Source organism: Felis catus, chromosome C1, assembly GCF_018350175.1.
Source record: "Felis catus isolate Fca126 chromosome C1, F.catus_Fca126_mat1.0, whole genome shotgun sequence".
Taxonomy (NCBI): domain Eukaryota; kingdom Metazoa; phylum Chordata; class Mammalia; order Carnivora; family Felidae; genus Felis; species Felis catus.
The window spans coordinates 7,346,643-7,365,718 of NC_058375.1; the positions used below are offsets into that span (position 1 = coordinate 7,346,643).

The 19,076-nt window shown below is 44.8% G+C and overlaps 1 protein-coding gene across 29 annotated transcripts in view; it reads left to right on the plus strand.

Moving 5' to 3' along the window:
• KIF1B (kinesin family member 1B) overlaps positions 1 to 19,076 on the plus strand; it is a 145,780-nt gene that overhangs the window by 89,353 nt on the left and 37,351 nt on the right. For 14 of the 29 annotated variants that reach the window (XM_023258093.2, XM_023258095.2, XM_023258096.2 and 11 more), the window contains 5 exons: positions 8,084 to 8,177; positions 9,178 to 9,326; positions 11,028 to 11,206; positions 12,168 to 12,305; positions 13,687 to 14,028. In XM_023258093.2, coding sequence (XP_023113861.1) covers positions 8,084 to 8,177; positions 9,178 to 9,326; positions 11,028 to 11,206; positions 12,168 to 12,305; positions 13,687 to 14,028 — 902 coding nt within the window. The remainder of the gene's footprint in view (positions 1 to 8,083; positions 8,178 to 9,177; positions 9,327 to 11,027; positions 11,207 to 12,167; positions 12,306 to 13,686; positions 14,029 to 19,076) is intronic. The other 15 variants (XM_023258100.2, XM_023258104.2, XM_023258107.2 and 12 more) reach the window with 2 other exon arrangements.

Below are 19,076 nucleotides of genomic sequence, written 5' to 3' on the forward strand. Positions count from 1 at the left end.
GAAAAGCTTTCAATAGCTCTGTTTGGCTTTTCTTTTTCCCCTTAATCGCTGCTCTTCTCCACCCAGAGTATTTAGTGGTGTGCTAGAAGGGACACGGGACGAAGCGGAACAGTTTTCTGGAGTGGGCCGTCAGTCTTAATGATCCTGTGGACGTGATACTGTTTTTTTATATTGAAGAACAGCACAATCGTGTATTATTATGGAGTAGAATACAAAACCCACATGAGGCTCTTTCTCCCCCGTAAGTTTTTAATATGAAGTTTGGAACTTGAGAAAAATACTATACTTGGATTGGTCTGCTTCTGGCCTCATACTCTGCCCCTTAAAGTACTTTGTATTTCCCTGCTCTTGGACAAACTGGTGGAAAAGTGGCCAAGACCTGATCATTTCTAGGGCGACACACCCGATCCCAGTGCAGTATAATGTGCTTAGTGATAGTCGTGTGCGCAAGGGTAGAGTGGGGAAAGGTGTTTGAAGGAGGCGGCCCTGAGTCCAGAGCAGCGTCCCAAAGTACAACTGGGAATTTCTCCCGAGTGAACAATGGCAGGTGAGCGAGGAAGCCTGTCAGGTCCGGGGGAACTGCGAGCAGCTTGAGGCGGTCAGAAGAGCAGCTGTGTGTCAGGGGGGGTAAGAGAGGAAGGGGGTTGGGGAGGGGAAGGGCCAGGTCGTGGCATGCTCAGAGGTGGGCATTTTATCTTGAGTGTGATAGAAAGCTACCAAATGATTTTATACAGGGAGACTGCGTGATTAGGTCCACCTTTTAGAAATGATTCAAGTTTGTGTCGGAAGGAGGCAAATTCAGAGCCCAGCGCTCCAGGTCGGAAGTTGCTGCACGGACTAAATGAAAAACAAAGCTTTCCAAACAAAGGCAGGGACGGTGGAGAGAGGGAAAGACTCTGATAGACTACTGGAGGTAGAATCAGCAAACAGATCAGTCTGTGGATGGGATAAACCTGCGTATACAACCTGAAAGGTGATGAGTGCTCTCACTTGGATCGTGGTTGGAAAGTAAACGAGACCAAGAGGATACTGGGGGACTGGGAGAAAATAGGAGCCACTCAGGTCTAAGAGTAGGTGTCGTGGGATCCCTGGAGGGGGAGGTCTGGGGCTGCGTCCTCATGGTGCTGCAGGTGGTGAGCAAATTTAGGGGTTGACACGGGATGTGGATCTCTCCCTTCCGGCTACTGCTTGCTAATTATAATCTGCTATCAGAAGAGGAAGGTAATATTAGCAAAAGGAGCCGAGTCTGTAGTGTCAAAGACAGACCTAACCAGAACCCCCGGAATGGTGACCTTGTTTGCACCCTAAATGCTACTTCCTCAGAGATGCTCCAGTGTGGCACCGTCCTCTCTTCCTGGGAGTGCTGCAGCGGCCTCCTAACTTGTCTCTTTGCTTCCGTCCTGGACTCCCTAAGCCACCGTCCACACGGCAACCAGCATCATCTTGTAGAAACAAACATCAGATCGTGTCAGTAGTCTCTGGTGGCTTCCCCTTGTGCTTTCAAATCTGAACTTCTTACCATAGCCCACAAAGCTTTCCATGTTCTGGCCACTTGCCTGCCTCTCTGACTTCATCTTGTAACATTCCCACACCGCAAGCACTTTGGACTGTTTGTCCCCTGAACGTGCCGAGTTTGTTCCCCCCTTGGGCTCTTGCACTTCTTCAAGACTGAAATCCTTCCTCAACATGTTTAGGTCCTCTTCCAGATCTGCGCTCACATGTCCTTTCCCTGCCCCAGACCCTCCTCCCCACCCCAGGCCGGCTCTCACAGTTTTGATAATGATGACCTATAGTCCTTTGTGCCTGTTTGGTTCTCGCGTGGGAGTATAAACTCACCTGGAATAAGTTCCTTATCTGTCTTGTGGGCTCCGCCTTTCATCTGTACACCTCGTCCAGAAGAGCCGTTCAGAAATGAGAGTGTGCATCAGAACTCCCTGGGGGCTTGGAAGAGCACGGATTCCTGGGCCCCACCTCCAGAGTTTCCGATTCAGGAGGTCTGGGGTGGGACCTGATAATCTGCATTTCTGATAAGTTCCCAGGCGGTGGTGATGCTGACGAGGCTGGACCAGCACCCACGTCTGAGAACCACTGATCTAGAACAGGGGTTGGCAGACTACTGTGTAAAGGACCAGATAGTGAATATTTTAGGCTTTGTGGGCCCAACGGTCTCTGTTGCACCCACTCATCTCTACTGTTGTAGGTGAATAGCAGCAAAGGAATGGACGTGGCTATGTTCCAGTAAAACTCTATGTACAAAACATAGGCAGTGGACCGGATTTGTCCCCTAGGCTGTAGTTTGCCAACCCTGATCTAGAAGATGGTCGTCTTGGGGGAACTTCCACTGGAAGCTTAGTGCGTGAGTCCGTAACTGATCTAGAAGACAGGTATGTGCCAGATGCTGGTGATGCCACGGTCAATGACAGATTCCCCGCTCTCAGGAAGTTCACAGTTGTGGATGAGACAGCCGTTAGACGAACAGTCACACCAGTAGTTATACGGCACGCTCGTGACAAATGCTAAGAGGGAAAAATGTAAGATGTTCTGGAAGTTTACCACCAGGAGACTCTGGGAAGGGGAGGCAGCCTTTCCTTTGCTCTCATCTGATGACCTCTGTGTTGCTACCCTGAGAAAAAGAATCGATCTTAAGAAAACCTGCTTTTCTACCCACTTCTAGTTCTGCATGCATCCTTCGTGCATCCTTCCTTCCTGTTGGTGGATGAACTGGCCTGGCTCCTCCCCGAGCCCCGCCCATTTTCCCTGCACTCCATCTTCCGTCACCTTCTCAAGAACTCCCTCTACGTTCAGCCCTTCTCTTGTACATCTTCATTCGAGCATGGCTTCATTTCACCACTTGCAAAACACTCCATGTTGCCCGAGAGCCTCCACTCCATTTCTCTGCTGCCTGTTGTAGAAATGTGCCTGCAAAGAGTTCTCTGTAATGTCCCACTCGTCCACCCCCCCCGTTATTTCCTTTTATTGTTTCTTCTCCCCATTCTTGCTTGAACTCGCTCTGTAGTCAGACTCTTGTCCCATGTCACCCCACTGAAGCCACTCGTCTCAGGGCCACCAAAGATCTCCACAGTGGTGGTGATAAATCCAGTGGTGTTCTCTCAGTCCTCTGCCCTGACCTGAAGATGCCACACACAGCTATGACCTGACGACCTCATAGCTGACTGGCATCTGACGGTTAACCTATCTAAACTGGAGCGATCAGCTCAGGCCAAATCCCAAGTGCCGTCCTCAGTTTCTCCTTTTGTTCTCACACCCCATGACCACATCATCAGTAGGTCATACCTCCTCTACCCGTGAAGCAGCCCCGTTCTCTGATAACCACCTTTACTGCTGACCCCCTGGACCTCCTACCACCATCTCCCTCAACATTGCCGGGGCAGCGTCATGACTGCCGTCCCAGGCTGTTCTCCACAGAGAGTGACGTTAAAACATACGCTAGACCCCTGTTACTTCCCAGCTTCCAAACTGCCCAGTGGCTTCCCTCAGAATGAAATCCACAGTCCTTACCATGTCCTGTAAGGCCGTCCATCACCCAGTCCCTGTCTGCCTCCTTCACAACTGCTGTCTCACTCCTCCACTCCACCCACCCAGGTTTCCTTGTTTCTCCTTAAAACAAGGGAAGGTCCTCCTTTCCATCTAGGACCATCGTACTTGCTGTTAGTTCTACTTTGATTGGGATCCCCCCCCCCCCCACCACTCCCCTCAGAGATCTCAGCCTGCCTGCTTAGATCTCTGCCTAAAGGTGGTCCCTACAGAGAGACGTCCCCTGACCACCTAATCTAAAAGTCTTCCTCCTGCCCTTCTCTCCTCCCTATTACCTATCTGCCAGCCTTTGTTTTCCTTCATAGTACTTCTCTCCACCAAAACCAGGGTGTATCTTGTGTCTGTTTACTATTGATTGTCTGTCTCTCCCTCCCCAGGGAGACTTTTGTCTCATTGACCACTATATTCCTAGCACCTGCATGTAGTAGGAGAGGGTAGTGGCGAAAGGACCGTGCCCTGGAGTCCCGTTGCTTGAGTTCAAATCCCATATCCGTGCTTGCCGACTCCGATCTTTATAAAATTACTTAACTTTTTTATGCCTTTTTCTTCTTTAACATGAGGGTGGCAGTAGTACCATTCTCAGGGTTATTAGGAAGATTCAGATAATTTATACAAAAACATTAAGAACAGTTGCTGGCACAAAGTAAGCTTAAAAAGAAGGACGGGCAGGAGAGAGAGAACATTCTCGTAGAGGGAATAGCCAGTGTGTAGTGCCTTGGATACATTTACATATACTGGGTATATTTAACCAGTTAGGAATTCTTACAAACACAAAACGCTACTGCTAAAAGATATTGTTTGGTGGGCTTTCCATAATTATCCTAGTTTTCACCCTGAGGTCAACAGAACAATAGCATCCCAATCTCTCTCTCCATTTGTTGGAGGAAAATCCAATACGTAGAGTTTTTCTGATGACTTGCAAAGCGTCCTTGTTGGAAGCTCATATACAGCCTGGTTTGGGGAAGAGGAGGGCCAGTTCAGGAAATAGTGTTGATACTTGGCCTATCTGCTGCTGATAGAGATTTTCCCGAGTCAAAATACAATCAGAGTTCTAGGCCCATAGTGTTACAGGAGACCTTTTTATGTCCGCTTTACTGCCACTAGAGCCTTCAGGGAAGGTCTCCCTCATACCTTAACTGTCAGACTCTAAGGATTTCGTTTTTATCGGCAGTTTGGCCGGCTTGTAAACTGATTTTTGAAGGAAATCTCAAAAACAAGCCAGTCACTAACAGCCAGAATTGTGTGATTCCACAAGAAGGAACTATCTACATGGGATACTTGAAGTAGTTAAAATCATAGAAAGTGGAATGGTCGCTGCCAGGGGAGGGGGACAGGGAGAGTGGGGAGTTAGTGTTTAGTGGGTGTGGAGTTTCATTGTGCGAGGTGGAAGGAGTTCTGGAGACGGATGGTGGTGGTAACACAACAGTGTGAATGTACTCCCTCCACAACACTGAACTGTTTGCTTAAAAATGGTTCAGACGGCAAATTTTATGTTCTGTGCATTTTACTATGATAAAAAGTTGCAGGGGGGAATGAAAAACAAGAAAAAAAGTCCACAAGATAAAATAGTAACATGTTTTCCACCTGAGGATTTTTAGGTAAACGGGCCATCTTCCTCTTTTCACTGAAAGGGTCTTCACAGAACAGAGAGGTTTTCTAAGGGGGAAGAAAGTAGCCTTTTATTCTGAAATATTTCAAACATACCAAAAGGAAAGCTAGTGCAATGAATCTTCGTATACCCGTATTTGTGTATTCTCTTTTCTGAATCATTTGAAAGTAAGTTGCAGGCACCATGGAGTTTATCCCCCAGATACTGCCACGTGTATCTCCTAAAATCAAGGACATTCTTTTAACACCATTAACCTAGCCAAGAAATTTAATACTGATTCACTACTGTGTAGTAGACTGCCCGGTTTCAGGTTTTCCTAATTGTCTAAAAAAATATAAGTGTTGGAAGTATGTGTGTGTTTTAATCCCAGATCCAAGCAAAGCTTGTATATTACCTTTGGTTATGATATTTCTCTTCTCTTTCTTTACATTGGTATTTTTCAGTAGTCTCGGCTACGTGTGGCGTTGTCTGATTCTTTCCTCAAGATTAAAGTTAAGCATTTTTGATAAGAATGCTGTCAAGGTGACACTGTGTACTTCCCTCACATCGTATCGGTAGACAAAAGGTCAAATTGTTCTATTATCAGTAATGTTAAAGTTTAATCAATTTAATGTGACGTTTCCCAGCTCTTTCTCTTCCTTATTAACACATATGTATCTAGGGTGGTCCTTGGGATTCTGTGACGATTCTGTTCTCCATCCACCTTTCACTCCAGTGTGTTAGCATTTCTTAATGATTCTTGCCTTGACTCAGTTACTACATCTGAGGTTGCGATGTAGTGATTTTCTAACTGTCGATCCCTTTGCATTTATTTATTAACTGGCTTTTTTCCCCCAAAAAGGGAGCTCCTTTCCCCCCTCCCCCTTTCAGTATCACTGTGGACTCATGGATTTCTTTTATATTCAGTGTGCTATATTGTGTTTCTGTTACTATTATTTACTTGCCAGTGGGATTCTGTGTCCTTTAGAAATGGCCCCATCAGTCTTTGAGTACTTCCATCCTTTCTCGCACAAGACACTCTGGGCTCACCTGCACTTTCCTTCAAACCTGGAATCTGTTGTTTTCCCAAGGAGCCCTGGTTCCTTTTAGTGGGGACTGGTATTTAGAACCAAGATCTGCGTACTGGATATACTTAGAAAATAAATTTTTTAAAGCATTACCTGTCATTTTGATTGTGTGTGTTATCAATTAAGAGGACTTTCACATTTGGTTTTAAATGGTTCATCATTTGGTCCTCCCTTCAGTCCTGTGTGGGAGGCAGATCATTTTAAAAATGACAAAATGAGGTGTAGAGAGGATTTAGCTTGCCCAGAATTTTAAGACTGGTAAGAGCAGGTGCCAGGAGCCACACTTTTACCTGCAAGCTTAATTTTTTTTTTTGCCACAGTATATAGTCTGCTAAAAAGTGTGCTTTGATATCTGTGACGCTGTGTTGCTGGCTCCTGCTCACTGCCAGCTCCGCTAAAGAGACAACGCTTCCTTTGTGACTCTAAGTGATAAATGATGAGCCTTGAGAATATTTACATCCTCCTTAGCATCGCCATTGAAGCTCCTTTTGTAATAGACTTTGCTAGGAGGCTTTCAGTGGTCCTTCATACTGAATAGAATATTTGACTTGTGACTTGGAGAGCTCTGTTTGACAACAGTACATGGTCATACCTAAACCCTCTTGTCTCATGACAGCCTGTAATTGGGTCACTCCAAGAAAGCAGGAAATCCAAGTAGTAGATCTTAAAATGCTATGCTTATGCTATGATATGGTATTTTATTATGTGAAGGTCTCTGCTTTTTCAAACAACACAAGCTTTTTAAATTTGTTTTTTGGTTGTTGTTTTTGGTTTTTTTTTTTTTTTTTAGTTTATTTTTTGAGAGAGAGAGAACAGGGGAGGGGCAGAGAGAGAGAGAGAGTGAGAGAGAATCCCAAGCAAGCTCCACACTGTCAGCACAGAGCCCAGTGGGGCCTGAACCCACGAACCACGAGACCATGACCTGAGCCGAAATCAAGAATTGGACACTTAACCGCCTGAGCCACCCAGGTGCCCCTGCAACACAAACTTTTTAAAGTTAACGCTCCAGGGAACCTTTTTAGACACTTTTTCCTTAATCTCTCCCCACCATGAAATTTTAATCTCAGATACCTAAGTACATCTGTTTACATGCCGTGTATACATTTGTGCTTTATATATAAAAAGTAAGATTTTTTTTTGTATCCTTCAGAAGCCATTCTTTGCCCTCTTCAGGGTGATACCGCCCTCACCGAGAACGCATGGAGTAGATGGAGAAGTGAAGGATAAATCTGATGTGTATTACAATAATACGTTTTGTATCATAATAGTATATTTTAGAATATCTTTCTTGAATAAATACAATCTATAGATTATTTTGGTTCTAATAGCACTGTGATCCTTTGGTTACCTGAAGGCCACATCGTACAGCTGCAAAGACAATAATATTTCATCCACAGAGAGCTTCAGAGTCCATAGTTCCCATCCAAACAGCTAGATAATCAGAATTGTTGGTGATACTGGTGAATTTTCCAGTATTGTTTTTCCCTGGGATTCCTTGATGTGTGAAGGTACTACTTGAGTACTACTGTTGGATAGATTTAAGGGGCACCTGCGTTTCTCCCCCTCGAAATCCCCCCCATCTGGACCTGAGCCCCGCATAAAGAACTCTTGTGTCTGAGGGATGGAGAGAGACCGCCATTAGCTTTGCTCAGCACTTAGCCTTTACACACCATCTTGTGTGCTTCATGGGTTTTTCCCATGTGTTTCTGTGTCTGTCTTTTTATTGTCGCTTCCTGCCTCTGTCTTCTCTTATCTTCTGCTCTCTCTGCTCTCACCAATACTGCGCTCATCTCTCCTGCCCTCCCTCCACTTCCCCCCTCTCCTACATGTCCTCTCCTCTGTTTTCATCCAGGACTATGAGAGTAAGTTGCAGGCCTTGCAGAAGCAAGTTGAGACCCGCTCCCTCGCTGCCGAGACAACAGAAGAGGAGGAAGAGGAGGAAGAAGGTGAAATCTAGAGATGGAAACTTCCTACTGTAGATCTTTTGGATCTGTACTATCAGATTAACCCTTTTTCGGGGTCAAAGCTGGATTTGATCATAGGTGACCCTACCATTTATTGATATTTTGCCGAGCCGGTTTAAAGGTGATTCAGGAGACTCTCCATTCTACAGACTGTGCTCTCTGACGTGGGAGCGGGGCTGGCAGTGTTCCCGGGGCACAAGATTTCTTAGCGTGGTCTTCACAAAAATCTCTTGGGCGGTTTACATGTATGTTTCATATTACTGTATATATGAAGTTCATGTATATGTTGCAGATAAATTAACTTTGAAGGAACTCTATGTACTAAATTCATTTTTTAATAGTGAAGTAAAATTTTGACCTTTTTGCTTCCTGTACTAGCAAGAAAAATAGATACACCTGAAGTTGCACGATATACTGGAGGACTTTTCTTTATTATAAGCCCTATAATAGATACGTGTATTTTTTTAAAGGAAGTGTATTTCTTTTCTTTTTTTAAATTTTTTTTATTTTTTGTTTTTTATTTTTTTGAAGTATACTTCTTTAATGCATTGCTTTATTTACTTTTTTGATGTTTGTTTATTTATTTTAAAAGAGTGCGGGCCTGAGCAGGGGAGGGGCAGAGAGAGAGAATCCCAAGCAGGCTCCACGCTCAGCACAGAGCCCGACGCGGGGCTCGATCTCACGGATTGTGAGATCATGACCTGAGCCGAAATCGAAAGAGTAGACGCTTAGCTGACTGGGCCACCCAGGCGCCCCCGTACTGTTTCAAATAGCAGGATTTTTTTAAGTTTTCTGAAGTGTATATGCTACCTTCACAATATCAGCAGAATTTAGTAAGCGTTACCGACAAGAAGACAAAAGCAAGTGAATGGAGAAAAACTGGACAATACTTTAACTTGATACGAGAGATGAGGTAGAGGAGAGATGTAATTGCTACATAGTTAGGAGATCACCATTAATCACGCTTCGTTTGCCCTTCCAGTCCCTTGGACACAACATGAATTTGAGCTGGCCCAGTGGGCCTTCCGGAAATGGAAGTCTCACCAGTTTACTTCATTAAGGGACTTACTCTGGGGCAATGCTGTTTACCTGAAGGAGGCCAACGCCATCAGTGTGGAACTGAAGAAGAAGGTACGGAGGGCGGGAGAACGTGGGTCGTCCGGAGACACAGCTGAGTCCGAGGGGGTTCGTGGCTCCCAGTCTTGAGCTGACCTTTCCCTTGGGTGAACTCAGCTGCTTTTTGCTATGAAACAGGTTTATATGCGCCTTTCTTTTACATATGTGCCTGGAACGTAGTAGATACTAATTAAATATTTATTACATGACATTTTTATTTTTTTATTTTTTTATTTTTTTTTATTTTTTATTTTTTTTAATTTTTTTTTTTTCAACGTTTATTTTATCTTTGGGACAGAGAGAGACAGAGCATGAACGGGCGAGGGGCAGAGAGAGAGGGAGACACAGAATCGGAAACAGGCTCCAGGCTCCGAGCCATCAGCCCAGAGCCCGACGCGGGGCTCGAACTCACGGACCGTGAGACCATGACCTGGCTGAAGTCGGACGCCCAACCGACTGCGCCACCCAGGCGCCCCTACATGACATTTTTAAAAGAACATGTTTTCTAGCTTGTTTACAGAGGAGACTATATTCCGACAAGAGCTAGGGAAACATGTTAGTAGGAGAAAGCTACTCTTGCGCTTCTGAAATTCTCAATTTGCTTTTAGTTCTCTGCCGTTACATTTACAGCTGCAAGTCCTAAGTGCCCCTCCTCCTCTAGGGTGCGAGAGGCAGCTTTGTGCAGCGGACAGGCGCTCTGCCCTCAGCCGGCTGGATTCCAATTCCAGCTCTCCTGGTTGCGTTGACTCTGACGGCCCTGTGCCTCCATTTCCTCATCCATAAAATGGGCTTGGCAGCAGCCCCTGCCGTCTAGGTTTTTGTGAGGGATGAAACAGTAAGGACACGTAAAGAGCTGGAATAGCTCTTGGACGTGGTAAAAGACGATAAATGTTCCCGATCTTCCTCATTACCGAACCGTCACACCGCATCTCCGATTCACGTGCTGAATCCCACTGTACGTGCCACCGCCGAACGGCCTGGGGGCCGCAAGGTGATGGGGGGTGGGCAGTGTCACATGGCAGGAGAGAGCACAGACTGCCCGGCTTTGGGGAGATTCAGTCTCTTCCCCGAGGGCTATCGTCTAGTTCTGTAAAATACGGATAAGATGTCTTCTTCATTCACAATCTCAGCAACCCATTTCATTTTGTAATTATTTATCTCCTCTCTTCAAGTAGACAAAATGAAGGCACAGACTGTGTCTTAGATGTCATTGATATTTGTAGGCGAAAACGTGGGGCAGTAGCGAGAAATAAATGACATGGTGCTTGAAAAGCACTTACCATACAGTGAACACTTTTAAGAGTAGCGCTTGTGACCCTGGAATTTCAAACGGAAAGCCAGCTGTGACGCTTCCACCCCCTCTCTGTGAGGCGCTCGAGACAGACTCGCAGGTCCCCCCCTTTGTTCTCTTGCGTACGTTCTCAAGAGTCTTCACTCAGTCAACAAAGGTACGTGCACTGAGGTTTTAGTTTGTGTGAACACACTGGGCCAGGGCAGGAAAACAGAGCCTGGAAATAGCTTCATTTGACATTAGGATGGTTCTCTACGACTAATGTACAAGCGGCCATATTTTCCCCCATTAATCGCAGGCTGTTTGTTGAGCACCTACTACTCGTTTGACCTCTTTCCTGTGGGGCGTGATTCTGTCGCCTTGTTTCTGAAGCTGATTTGCTGAAAACACGGAGGCCATTTGCATGGTTTATTCCGTTCACGTAGGTGCAGTTCCAGTTCGTTCTGCTGACCGACACCTTGTACTCCCCTCTGCCTCCGGAGTTACTTCCCACTGAGGTGGAAAAAACTCACGACGACAGGCCTTTCCCGCGGACGGTGGTGGCGGTAGAAGTGCAGGATCTGAAGAATGGAGCGACACATTATTGGTCTTTGGAGAAACTCAAGTATGGAAACATTCCTCGTGAAGGAAGTGTTGTTTTATTTAGGGAATAATAGTGACTTGCTCAGATGGGCTCCCTCAGACTCTCCGTTCTGTGAGGAGGTCACTGTTGCATCCTTTTCTGTGGTTCTGGATGGTTTGGAAGTATCTTCCACGCAAGATTTAAAATGTCATTGTGACATTTACTGTCCATCCATTTTCTTCTAAGTGAGTGGATCCCACTCTGACACCTTTGTCATTTGTAGATATGACCTAAATTGTCCCTCCGTAGACCCTTTTACATCTTTTCTTTTTTTTTTTATTATTTTTTAATGTTTGTTTATTCTTGAGAGACAGAGACAGAGCATGAGTAGGAGAGGGGCAGAGCTAGAGAGGAGCACAGAATCCGAAGCAGGCTCCAGGCTTTGAGCTGTCAGCACAAGAGTCTGACGTGGGGCTCCAACTCACAAGCCGTGAGATCATGACCTGAGCCGAAGTCATGACCTGAGCTCAGCCGACTGAGCCACCCAGGTGCCCCTCTTACGTTTTCAATGCTCCAGTCTCATACCTATTTCTATCTTGGATGTAATAACTAGTCATCTTTTCTGTTCTGGAGGATGATGAGTAAAAAACAGGAAAGTTATAATGTAGTTTTCCTTTGCATTTAAGTTGATGACATATTTTCTGCTGTTGGGTATATTGGAGGTGTCATCTACCATTGAACTATATTTCTCCTATAATTCAGCAGAGGTTAGGTAGCCATTTTTTTGCTTTTGGTGGCTTGTGTCTAGACTCAGACACTTTGGATACTGAGTGTTTGAGTTTCTGTACTTCTGGCCTTCATTCTTTTTTAACATCATTAAATGGTGGAAGCAGCTTTTGTTTTGTTTTGTTTTTAAATCTTGTATGGAAGATGCTTCCAAAGTGAAATTGTAACACAATCTCATGATATTAACCCGGTGCACTTTATGTTTGTGTGTATGCAGGCAGAGGCTGGATTTGATGCGAGAGATGTATGACAGAGCAGGTGAGGTGGCCTCTGGTGCCCAGGATGAAAGCGAAGCCACCGTGACTGGCAGCGATCCATTTTATGATCGATTCCATTGGTTCAAATTGGTAGGAAGGTACGTGATGATTTCATTGGTGTCTTCTTTTTAAATAGTGAATGGTTTTGTTTCAACCTCAGCAGATATTACAGAAAGTTAAAAGAAAGTGTATAGAAATGCTCCGTGTAAAAAAAATTTAAAAATGTTCCACGTATAATCTTATCCATTCATACACAACCACTGTATTATTTGGTATATTCCCCTTCATTTTATTCAGCATGCGGATTTAAGTCTCAACTTTCGGCTAGAGTAATTCACGATCTTCCTTGCCTCTTACAGTTGAACAAGATAGATTTATTTTTTAAAGTTTATATATTTTTGAGAGGGAGGGAGGAAGGGAGAGAGAGAGAGAGAGAGAAAACGTGAGTGGGGGGGGCAGAGAGAGAGAGAGAGAGAACATGAGTGGGGGAGAGGCAAGGGTAGAGGGAGAGAGAGAATCCCAAGCAGGCTCCACACTGCCAGCCCAGAGCCCGACATGGGGCTTGAACCCATGCACCAACCGTGAGACCATGACCCGAGACAAAGTCAAGTGTCGGACTCCCAGTGAACCATTCAGGCACCCCTGAACGAGACAGATTTAAAAGAAAACCTGTGTCTGTATCCTGCCCAGTTTAAAATCAGTATGATTTACAGCTTACCAGCTTGCGATTTCTCCATGATCCGATGTGTCCTCGCTTTTTTTTTTTTTTAAAGCAGTTTATCTCACGATAGTCTTCATGAGGGTGAGCCAACCACATACCTTGGTCATCGTCTTGAGCCTCTTTTGTGTGTACATAAATTTCAACATGTAGTGAAAACAAATAATGCCTCTGTGAATCCATACTGAGTCCAAGTTCTTAGATGTTTAGAATTTTAAAAGCAGAGAGATGTTAAGTTTTAGCTTAATGATTTCAGAATCTCAGTTGTTTTTTAATGGCAAAAATTTTCTGACAGTTTTAAAGGAACTGGGTATAAAGGAGGAGCAAAGTCATAGTATTTTGTAGAAATGAAGTTTAAATCCTTTCCGTTCTACTCCTCCAATAGTGGAGCGTTTTTCAAGAGTTGAGTTGGCCAAACACCTCTCACCCAAGCAAGGCACGAAACTTGCTTTGCTGTACGCCATTCCATCCATCTTGTTTTCTGCTCGGAGATGATGTGGGAATCGGGGTAAAGATCTAAACCATATTTTTGCACCAAATGTCGAGTGGCTCCTTTGAGGCCTGGCCGCCGATCTTTTGTGTGACCCGGAAAGTAGAAACATTTTTACAGCACACTATTCACTTGAGATCTTCTACCCGTGCGTTTCCTTTGCTTTTCTTATTCTAAGGATCAGCCCCTGTTGCCTTTCACCTGAACCAGAGGATTTATGCTGATTTTACCCTTTGCTTTTCCACTCGCTTGTACCGTGTTGGCTCCCCAGTGGGTTCTGTCCTTTCGGCACCTGTAGCTTCCTGTTTAACCAGCTGTTCCTCTCTCCTTGGCTGTGTCCGTCGGCGTCTTCCCCGGTGCCTAGCTCCCCCATTTTCCACGGCTGTGTGAACGAGCGCCTTGCGGACCGCACACCCTCCCCCACTTTTTCCACGGCCGACTCCGACGTCACTGAGCTGGCTGACGAGCAGCAAGACGACATGGAGGATTTTGAGGACGAGGCGCTCGTGGACGACACCGGCTCTGACGCGGGGACGGAGGAGGGATCAGAGCTCTTCAGTGACGGGCATGACCCGTTTTACGACCGATCCCCATGGTTCATTTTAGTGGGAAGGTTGGTGAGGTTATCGTCAGAAGGGCGAAAAGGGACCAGCTCTTGCGTTAACGAGGCTCCTTGTGCAATTTTGGATGGTCTCTCCTCAGCAGGTCAGCCCGTGACAAGCCAGTCTGGCGAGAGACGGGCCCTCAGGCAGTGTTTGTGAGGTGCGCAGCCTGCTTGGCCAAGCACACGGCGGTGTGTGAGGGCTCTAAGTGGAGGACCCCTGGTCTTCGAGTGCCCAGTAATTTCCTTCCGAAGGACGAAACCCCGGAGGAGAAAGGAATGAAAGCTAAGAGTCACAGGTTACAGGGTCGAAGAGTGTTGCTGTGTTCTGATGCTTCCGTTTTGTAGGAAGGGGAGTGAGGAAGCATGCGGGGGGGACTTGAGAGCAGAGCAAGTCCGTGGTTAGGCACACCAGCCGGAATCAGGAGGACGAGAGTGGAATCGGGAGGAGTGTCAGTTTCTCTGAGCGCAAACAAGAATCAGGAACACGAAGTTGGCTTTTGTCTGAGATGGATGCCTTTCTTTGGCCAGTTTCACCGAGCCTCTTAGGTGTTTGGCTTCTGCTAAAATTTCACCTACAGGCTTTACGATGAATCTCATGAAGTGATCTGTTGACACCATCGACAATGGATATTTGTTCAGCACTGCATGAAACTGCTTTGTGTTTAGTTTGATTTTCCAAACTGAGGCCTTGTCTCTGACTCCATCTGTCAGTGATGCAGAGCTCTCACGCACACCCTCCTAATACTGGAGTCTTTGTCTGAACCCAATCTTCATGCTCAAGTAAGTTTCATTACTAATTCCACAGTGCAGCACTCACTGGATTAATACAAAAGTCTGCCTAGGTTTTAAAGTATGAAATTTAATTTTAACGCTTCATTAGAGCCACACATTTTGAAAATAGGGAATTATGTCAGTGTCAAATGGGTAAGCGCCGGTTATCTAAAAATTGAAGGGCAGTGAGTGTCCTGACCCAGTGGGGATTTTAGGTTCTGAAACTGAGCTCCTCGTGTGGTGTCGGCATGTCCTTACCTGGCAGGGGCTACATAACTACTGAAGCAAATGATCGCTGTTTAGGGAAAGAGGGCAAAGAAGAGGTTTCTTGTAGACATGAAAGTCTCAAATATGACCGTGGGTCGTAATTTAATATTAGACAGTCTTGGGGTCTTAGGACAGGGGAGGGGCACTTATTCCGTGTTCCCTTGAATAAACGTGAAGGGATTATGCAGCCATGACTGTTGTGTTTTATTAGTGTATTGCCAGGAATAGATGCTTAGTATTTTGGAGAAGATGACTTATATTATATCTGAGAAAAGTAGTCCTACGTACAAATAATGGGACCACGCGCTCTTTGTATTTTATGGCTGTGTGCGTTCTAAAAAGGTCGGAAGTTAGAACCAAGTCTCTGTTCAAAAACGGCGTGGTCCCCGTGCCAGTTGCGCAGCTTCTAACGCCACCTGTTTGTGTCGTACTCTGTCAACACAGTGAGGAGTGTGGAGCTTCGCATCACGTGGCACTTTGGGAAGAGCACTGGCCCCACCTGTCTGAAGTCTGAGTCCTCGCTTAGGCTTAACTTAAAACGAGGCCTCTTGGGTTCTCGAGTGCACAATGATGAGTTAGGTGGGAAAACGAAGAGCCTTAAAGATCCTTTATATCTTTGAGATTCTGTCATCCACGCTAGCGAAACGAGTATCTTGGTGAAGAGTTCTACTCCAAGGCATTTGTATTTTGAGTCACTTGTATGGAGAACTGAAGTCAGAATCCCACTTAATGTGGACATTCACTGGCTTTTTCTAAAATATGTGCGTTATTTTCTCTACGGTTTTATTCATTGTGATCATATCTGATACAAGTTAGGTAAAAGCAATCAACTCTGCTCTGATTTTCAGTTAAAGTGTCTGTTTGACACTTTAAAGACACACTAAAGAGTCTTTCAGGAATTGATTTTTCCATGTGTTTGGTCTCCCCGGGTTCTAAGACTAACTACCTTGCAAGGAAGAGGTTGGGGGAGGAGGTGAGATCATGGCGATCAGAAGAGTGAAAGATAGCTCTTCACTTTTGCCCTCATCTACATTTCGCATCCACAACCAAAACTGATACCTGTCCAACATCACCCAGTTATGTAGTGGTCAACATCTGGGTAAGAGAAGTGACCTCTTTCCTGTTTTTGTGATTCACAAGATTGGATTTCCCCTATTGGCACGTTAATTGCAAATACAATTCCCTCGTAAAATTTTCCAGTTTCTTGTGAAATTCCATTTGTAGGTTTTGTTTCTTGGCCTTGGCTGCCTCTGGTGAATTTTTATGTGAATGTTAAAAGAGCTTGTCCCTTTAGCTGTTCTCTTATGGCATGCTGGGATGTTATGAACCATCCATCATAATTTGGGATGAAATGTAAAATATTTAAGCTAGTCTCTGGGTTAAAAGGGAGTAAAGATGGTTATTCTGATACCTAAGTCTGAACTGACGTTTTTTTTTTTTCTGTAACTAGAACCATAATTATACTGATTTGTCTTATCTTTATGTTGACAAAATTTGTTTCCCTTCTTGATGTAACTTCACAAAATTTATGCTAATATATCCTTTACATCTTACCCTGTCTCATCCCTGTTCTCCTTCAGTCTGCTAGCTCAAAGTAGAAGGACTCTCAAGAATGCAGAGTATTTATTAAAATTCCAGTTTAAAAAACTTCAGAGGAGAACTTAATACAGCATTGACTTTGGGCTGAGGACTCTGTTCTGGTAATAGGACAGGGAGCTGTCTGGCGACTGTGCCCTTGTGTGGCCACAGTGCCCCTGCCACTGCTATAGGATTACAGAATTCTCTTCTAAAAAGGGAAATCTACAAGAATACTTTCTGTTTGTTCACCTTTGCAATAGCCATTGCCATGGGCAGAAAGGAGATTCTTGTCTTTAATGTGTGCTCAGACAGTGCTTTGTTGTAATGTGTGTGTGAACATGATATGTGGTGCCTTCAAGTGGTAAGCTTTTTGAAAATTAGAAACAGGGGTTCCTGTTCTAAGTATAAAACCAGCTATGCAAATCAAGACAAGCGAGGAACCTAAACTTGTTCTATGTAGTTAATGTCCATGTTGAGTATAGCTTAGAAAAATCAACCTAGTATGTAAGGTTGGATGGCTTTGCTTCTCTACCTCTGGTGTAACCCATTTTTCTGGGAAATGTTCCATTTCTACTTAAAGATAGAGAGCACATCATTTTTTCTTCACTTACGTACCTAGACGTTAAGTCGTACACCAGATATTTATTGAGTATGTTTACTCAGATATGCCAGACCCGCTGTAGGCAGGGGCAAGCCAAACCAGACATGATTTCTGCTCTCACAGGTTCACAGTCTGGTGGGCGAGACAGACAGATAATCACATAAATAAACGGCAATCATAGCAATGATGGAATCGTGTTCCCGAGATCATTTAACACCAGAGGCGGTGGGGCGGGGGGGGGGGGGGGGGGGCGGGAAGCGGGGGCTGTCGTGAGAGCGGTGTTCAGACTAAGACCTGAAGGAGTGAAATCAGTGGTGTGAGGTGGGTCGCAGCGTTCAGGGAGGACTCCAGGCAGGGGACAAGAATGTGCAGTGGCTCGGTGATGGCCAGGCGTCGAATGCCAGCAGGTGTGGCCAGAATGCCATGGAGAGACAGAGGTGGTCTGTGTGGTGCCGCCTTGGAAGTGAAACGATCCATTTGGTACCTTAAGCCAGATTCTCAGTCTTTAAACTCTGTCACAGCACTTTGATGTTTGAGAGTCTCGTTTGTAACCCTTTTTAGAAGACTTTTCATTTTTTAATTTTGATACAACAAAGTCTTAATCCTCTGTTTCTTAGCATTTCCCTCCCCGCCTTTGGAGCAGACTGAAAGGGAAATAGACTTCATTTGATCTGATTCAGTGTTTTATTTACAGTTAGTTATTTTTGTTATACTTTTCATTCACATTTCATTTATGCTCTTAGAGTTTTATTAACATTTGTTTTTCTGTGGTGTATTTTGTCTATTTTCTGTGTGTGGTTTTTTTTTTTTTTTGTCATTACATTGAGTTGAAACCCCACAGATCCCCTCCATCTTCTTTTCTCTTTGTTTTAAAATAGATACAGAGCAGGAAAAGAAGCAGAAAGCCACATGTGTCACGTTCAGTTATGTTTGATTCCTTGGTGCAAATGTTTGCTCTTTGTTTTGCCTTGTGTTCAAAGATCAGCATATACCAAGTCGGAAGACAGGAGTAACAGTGGGAACTAGATTCTATATCCCATCCACTGATTGACATGAACACTCCTAAGCTTTGTGATCGCATTTTTATCATTTAAAAAAAACCCTCAGTAGCTACAAAATAACGGAAGAAGTAAAAGAGTGCAGATGTGCTATAAGACTGCTAGTTTGTTTGAAATCGACCATGTGAGGTCGGTAACCTCCCTTCTGTGTTTGCATTTCTGAGTTAAGTTTTGGATCCAGGAGCAAAAGCAGCCCTTTAGAGATCAGCTGTCTTCTCCCTCAACATTTGTCTCAGTGCCCTTGCAGGGTCTCCTGTATGCTTGCTACGCAGAAACTTCTAGCTACAGAGCCTCTCTGTTCATGTGTGTCAGTCACTGCCTGAAGAGAACAGTCGTTTCCTAGGGGAAAAATAAAGACCCATAATGCTGTGGCTTGGAATCTGTTTTAGAGAAATTAACTGTGTTTCATCACATTTCCCTGCCTTTTTTTGTCTCCTGATTTCTGTTTTACCTGTTGGGAGAAACAAAACAAAACACCTTTATAATTGCTTATGTTGAAAGGTGAGGCTCTTTGGTGGGCTCCCTTTTCTCCACCCTTAGCAGCATCCATAGGGCAGTACCTCGAAAGTCTGCTTCCAATTGTTACTCTTCGACCTCCAACCAGTCTTTTTTTTTTTTTTAACTCATCATTTTTATAGGAAGTAATTTGGTATAAGTTGGTCTTTGTCAACTGCTTTACCAAGCATTTGCATTTCTTTCTGTATCATCTGTGCTGAAAATGCAATGGGGGTGGGGGCGGGAGGGGGCAGTCTGGGAGTACAGAGCAGAAAGGTGACCTTAAG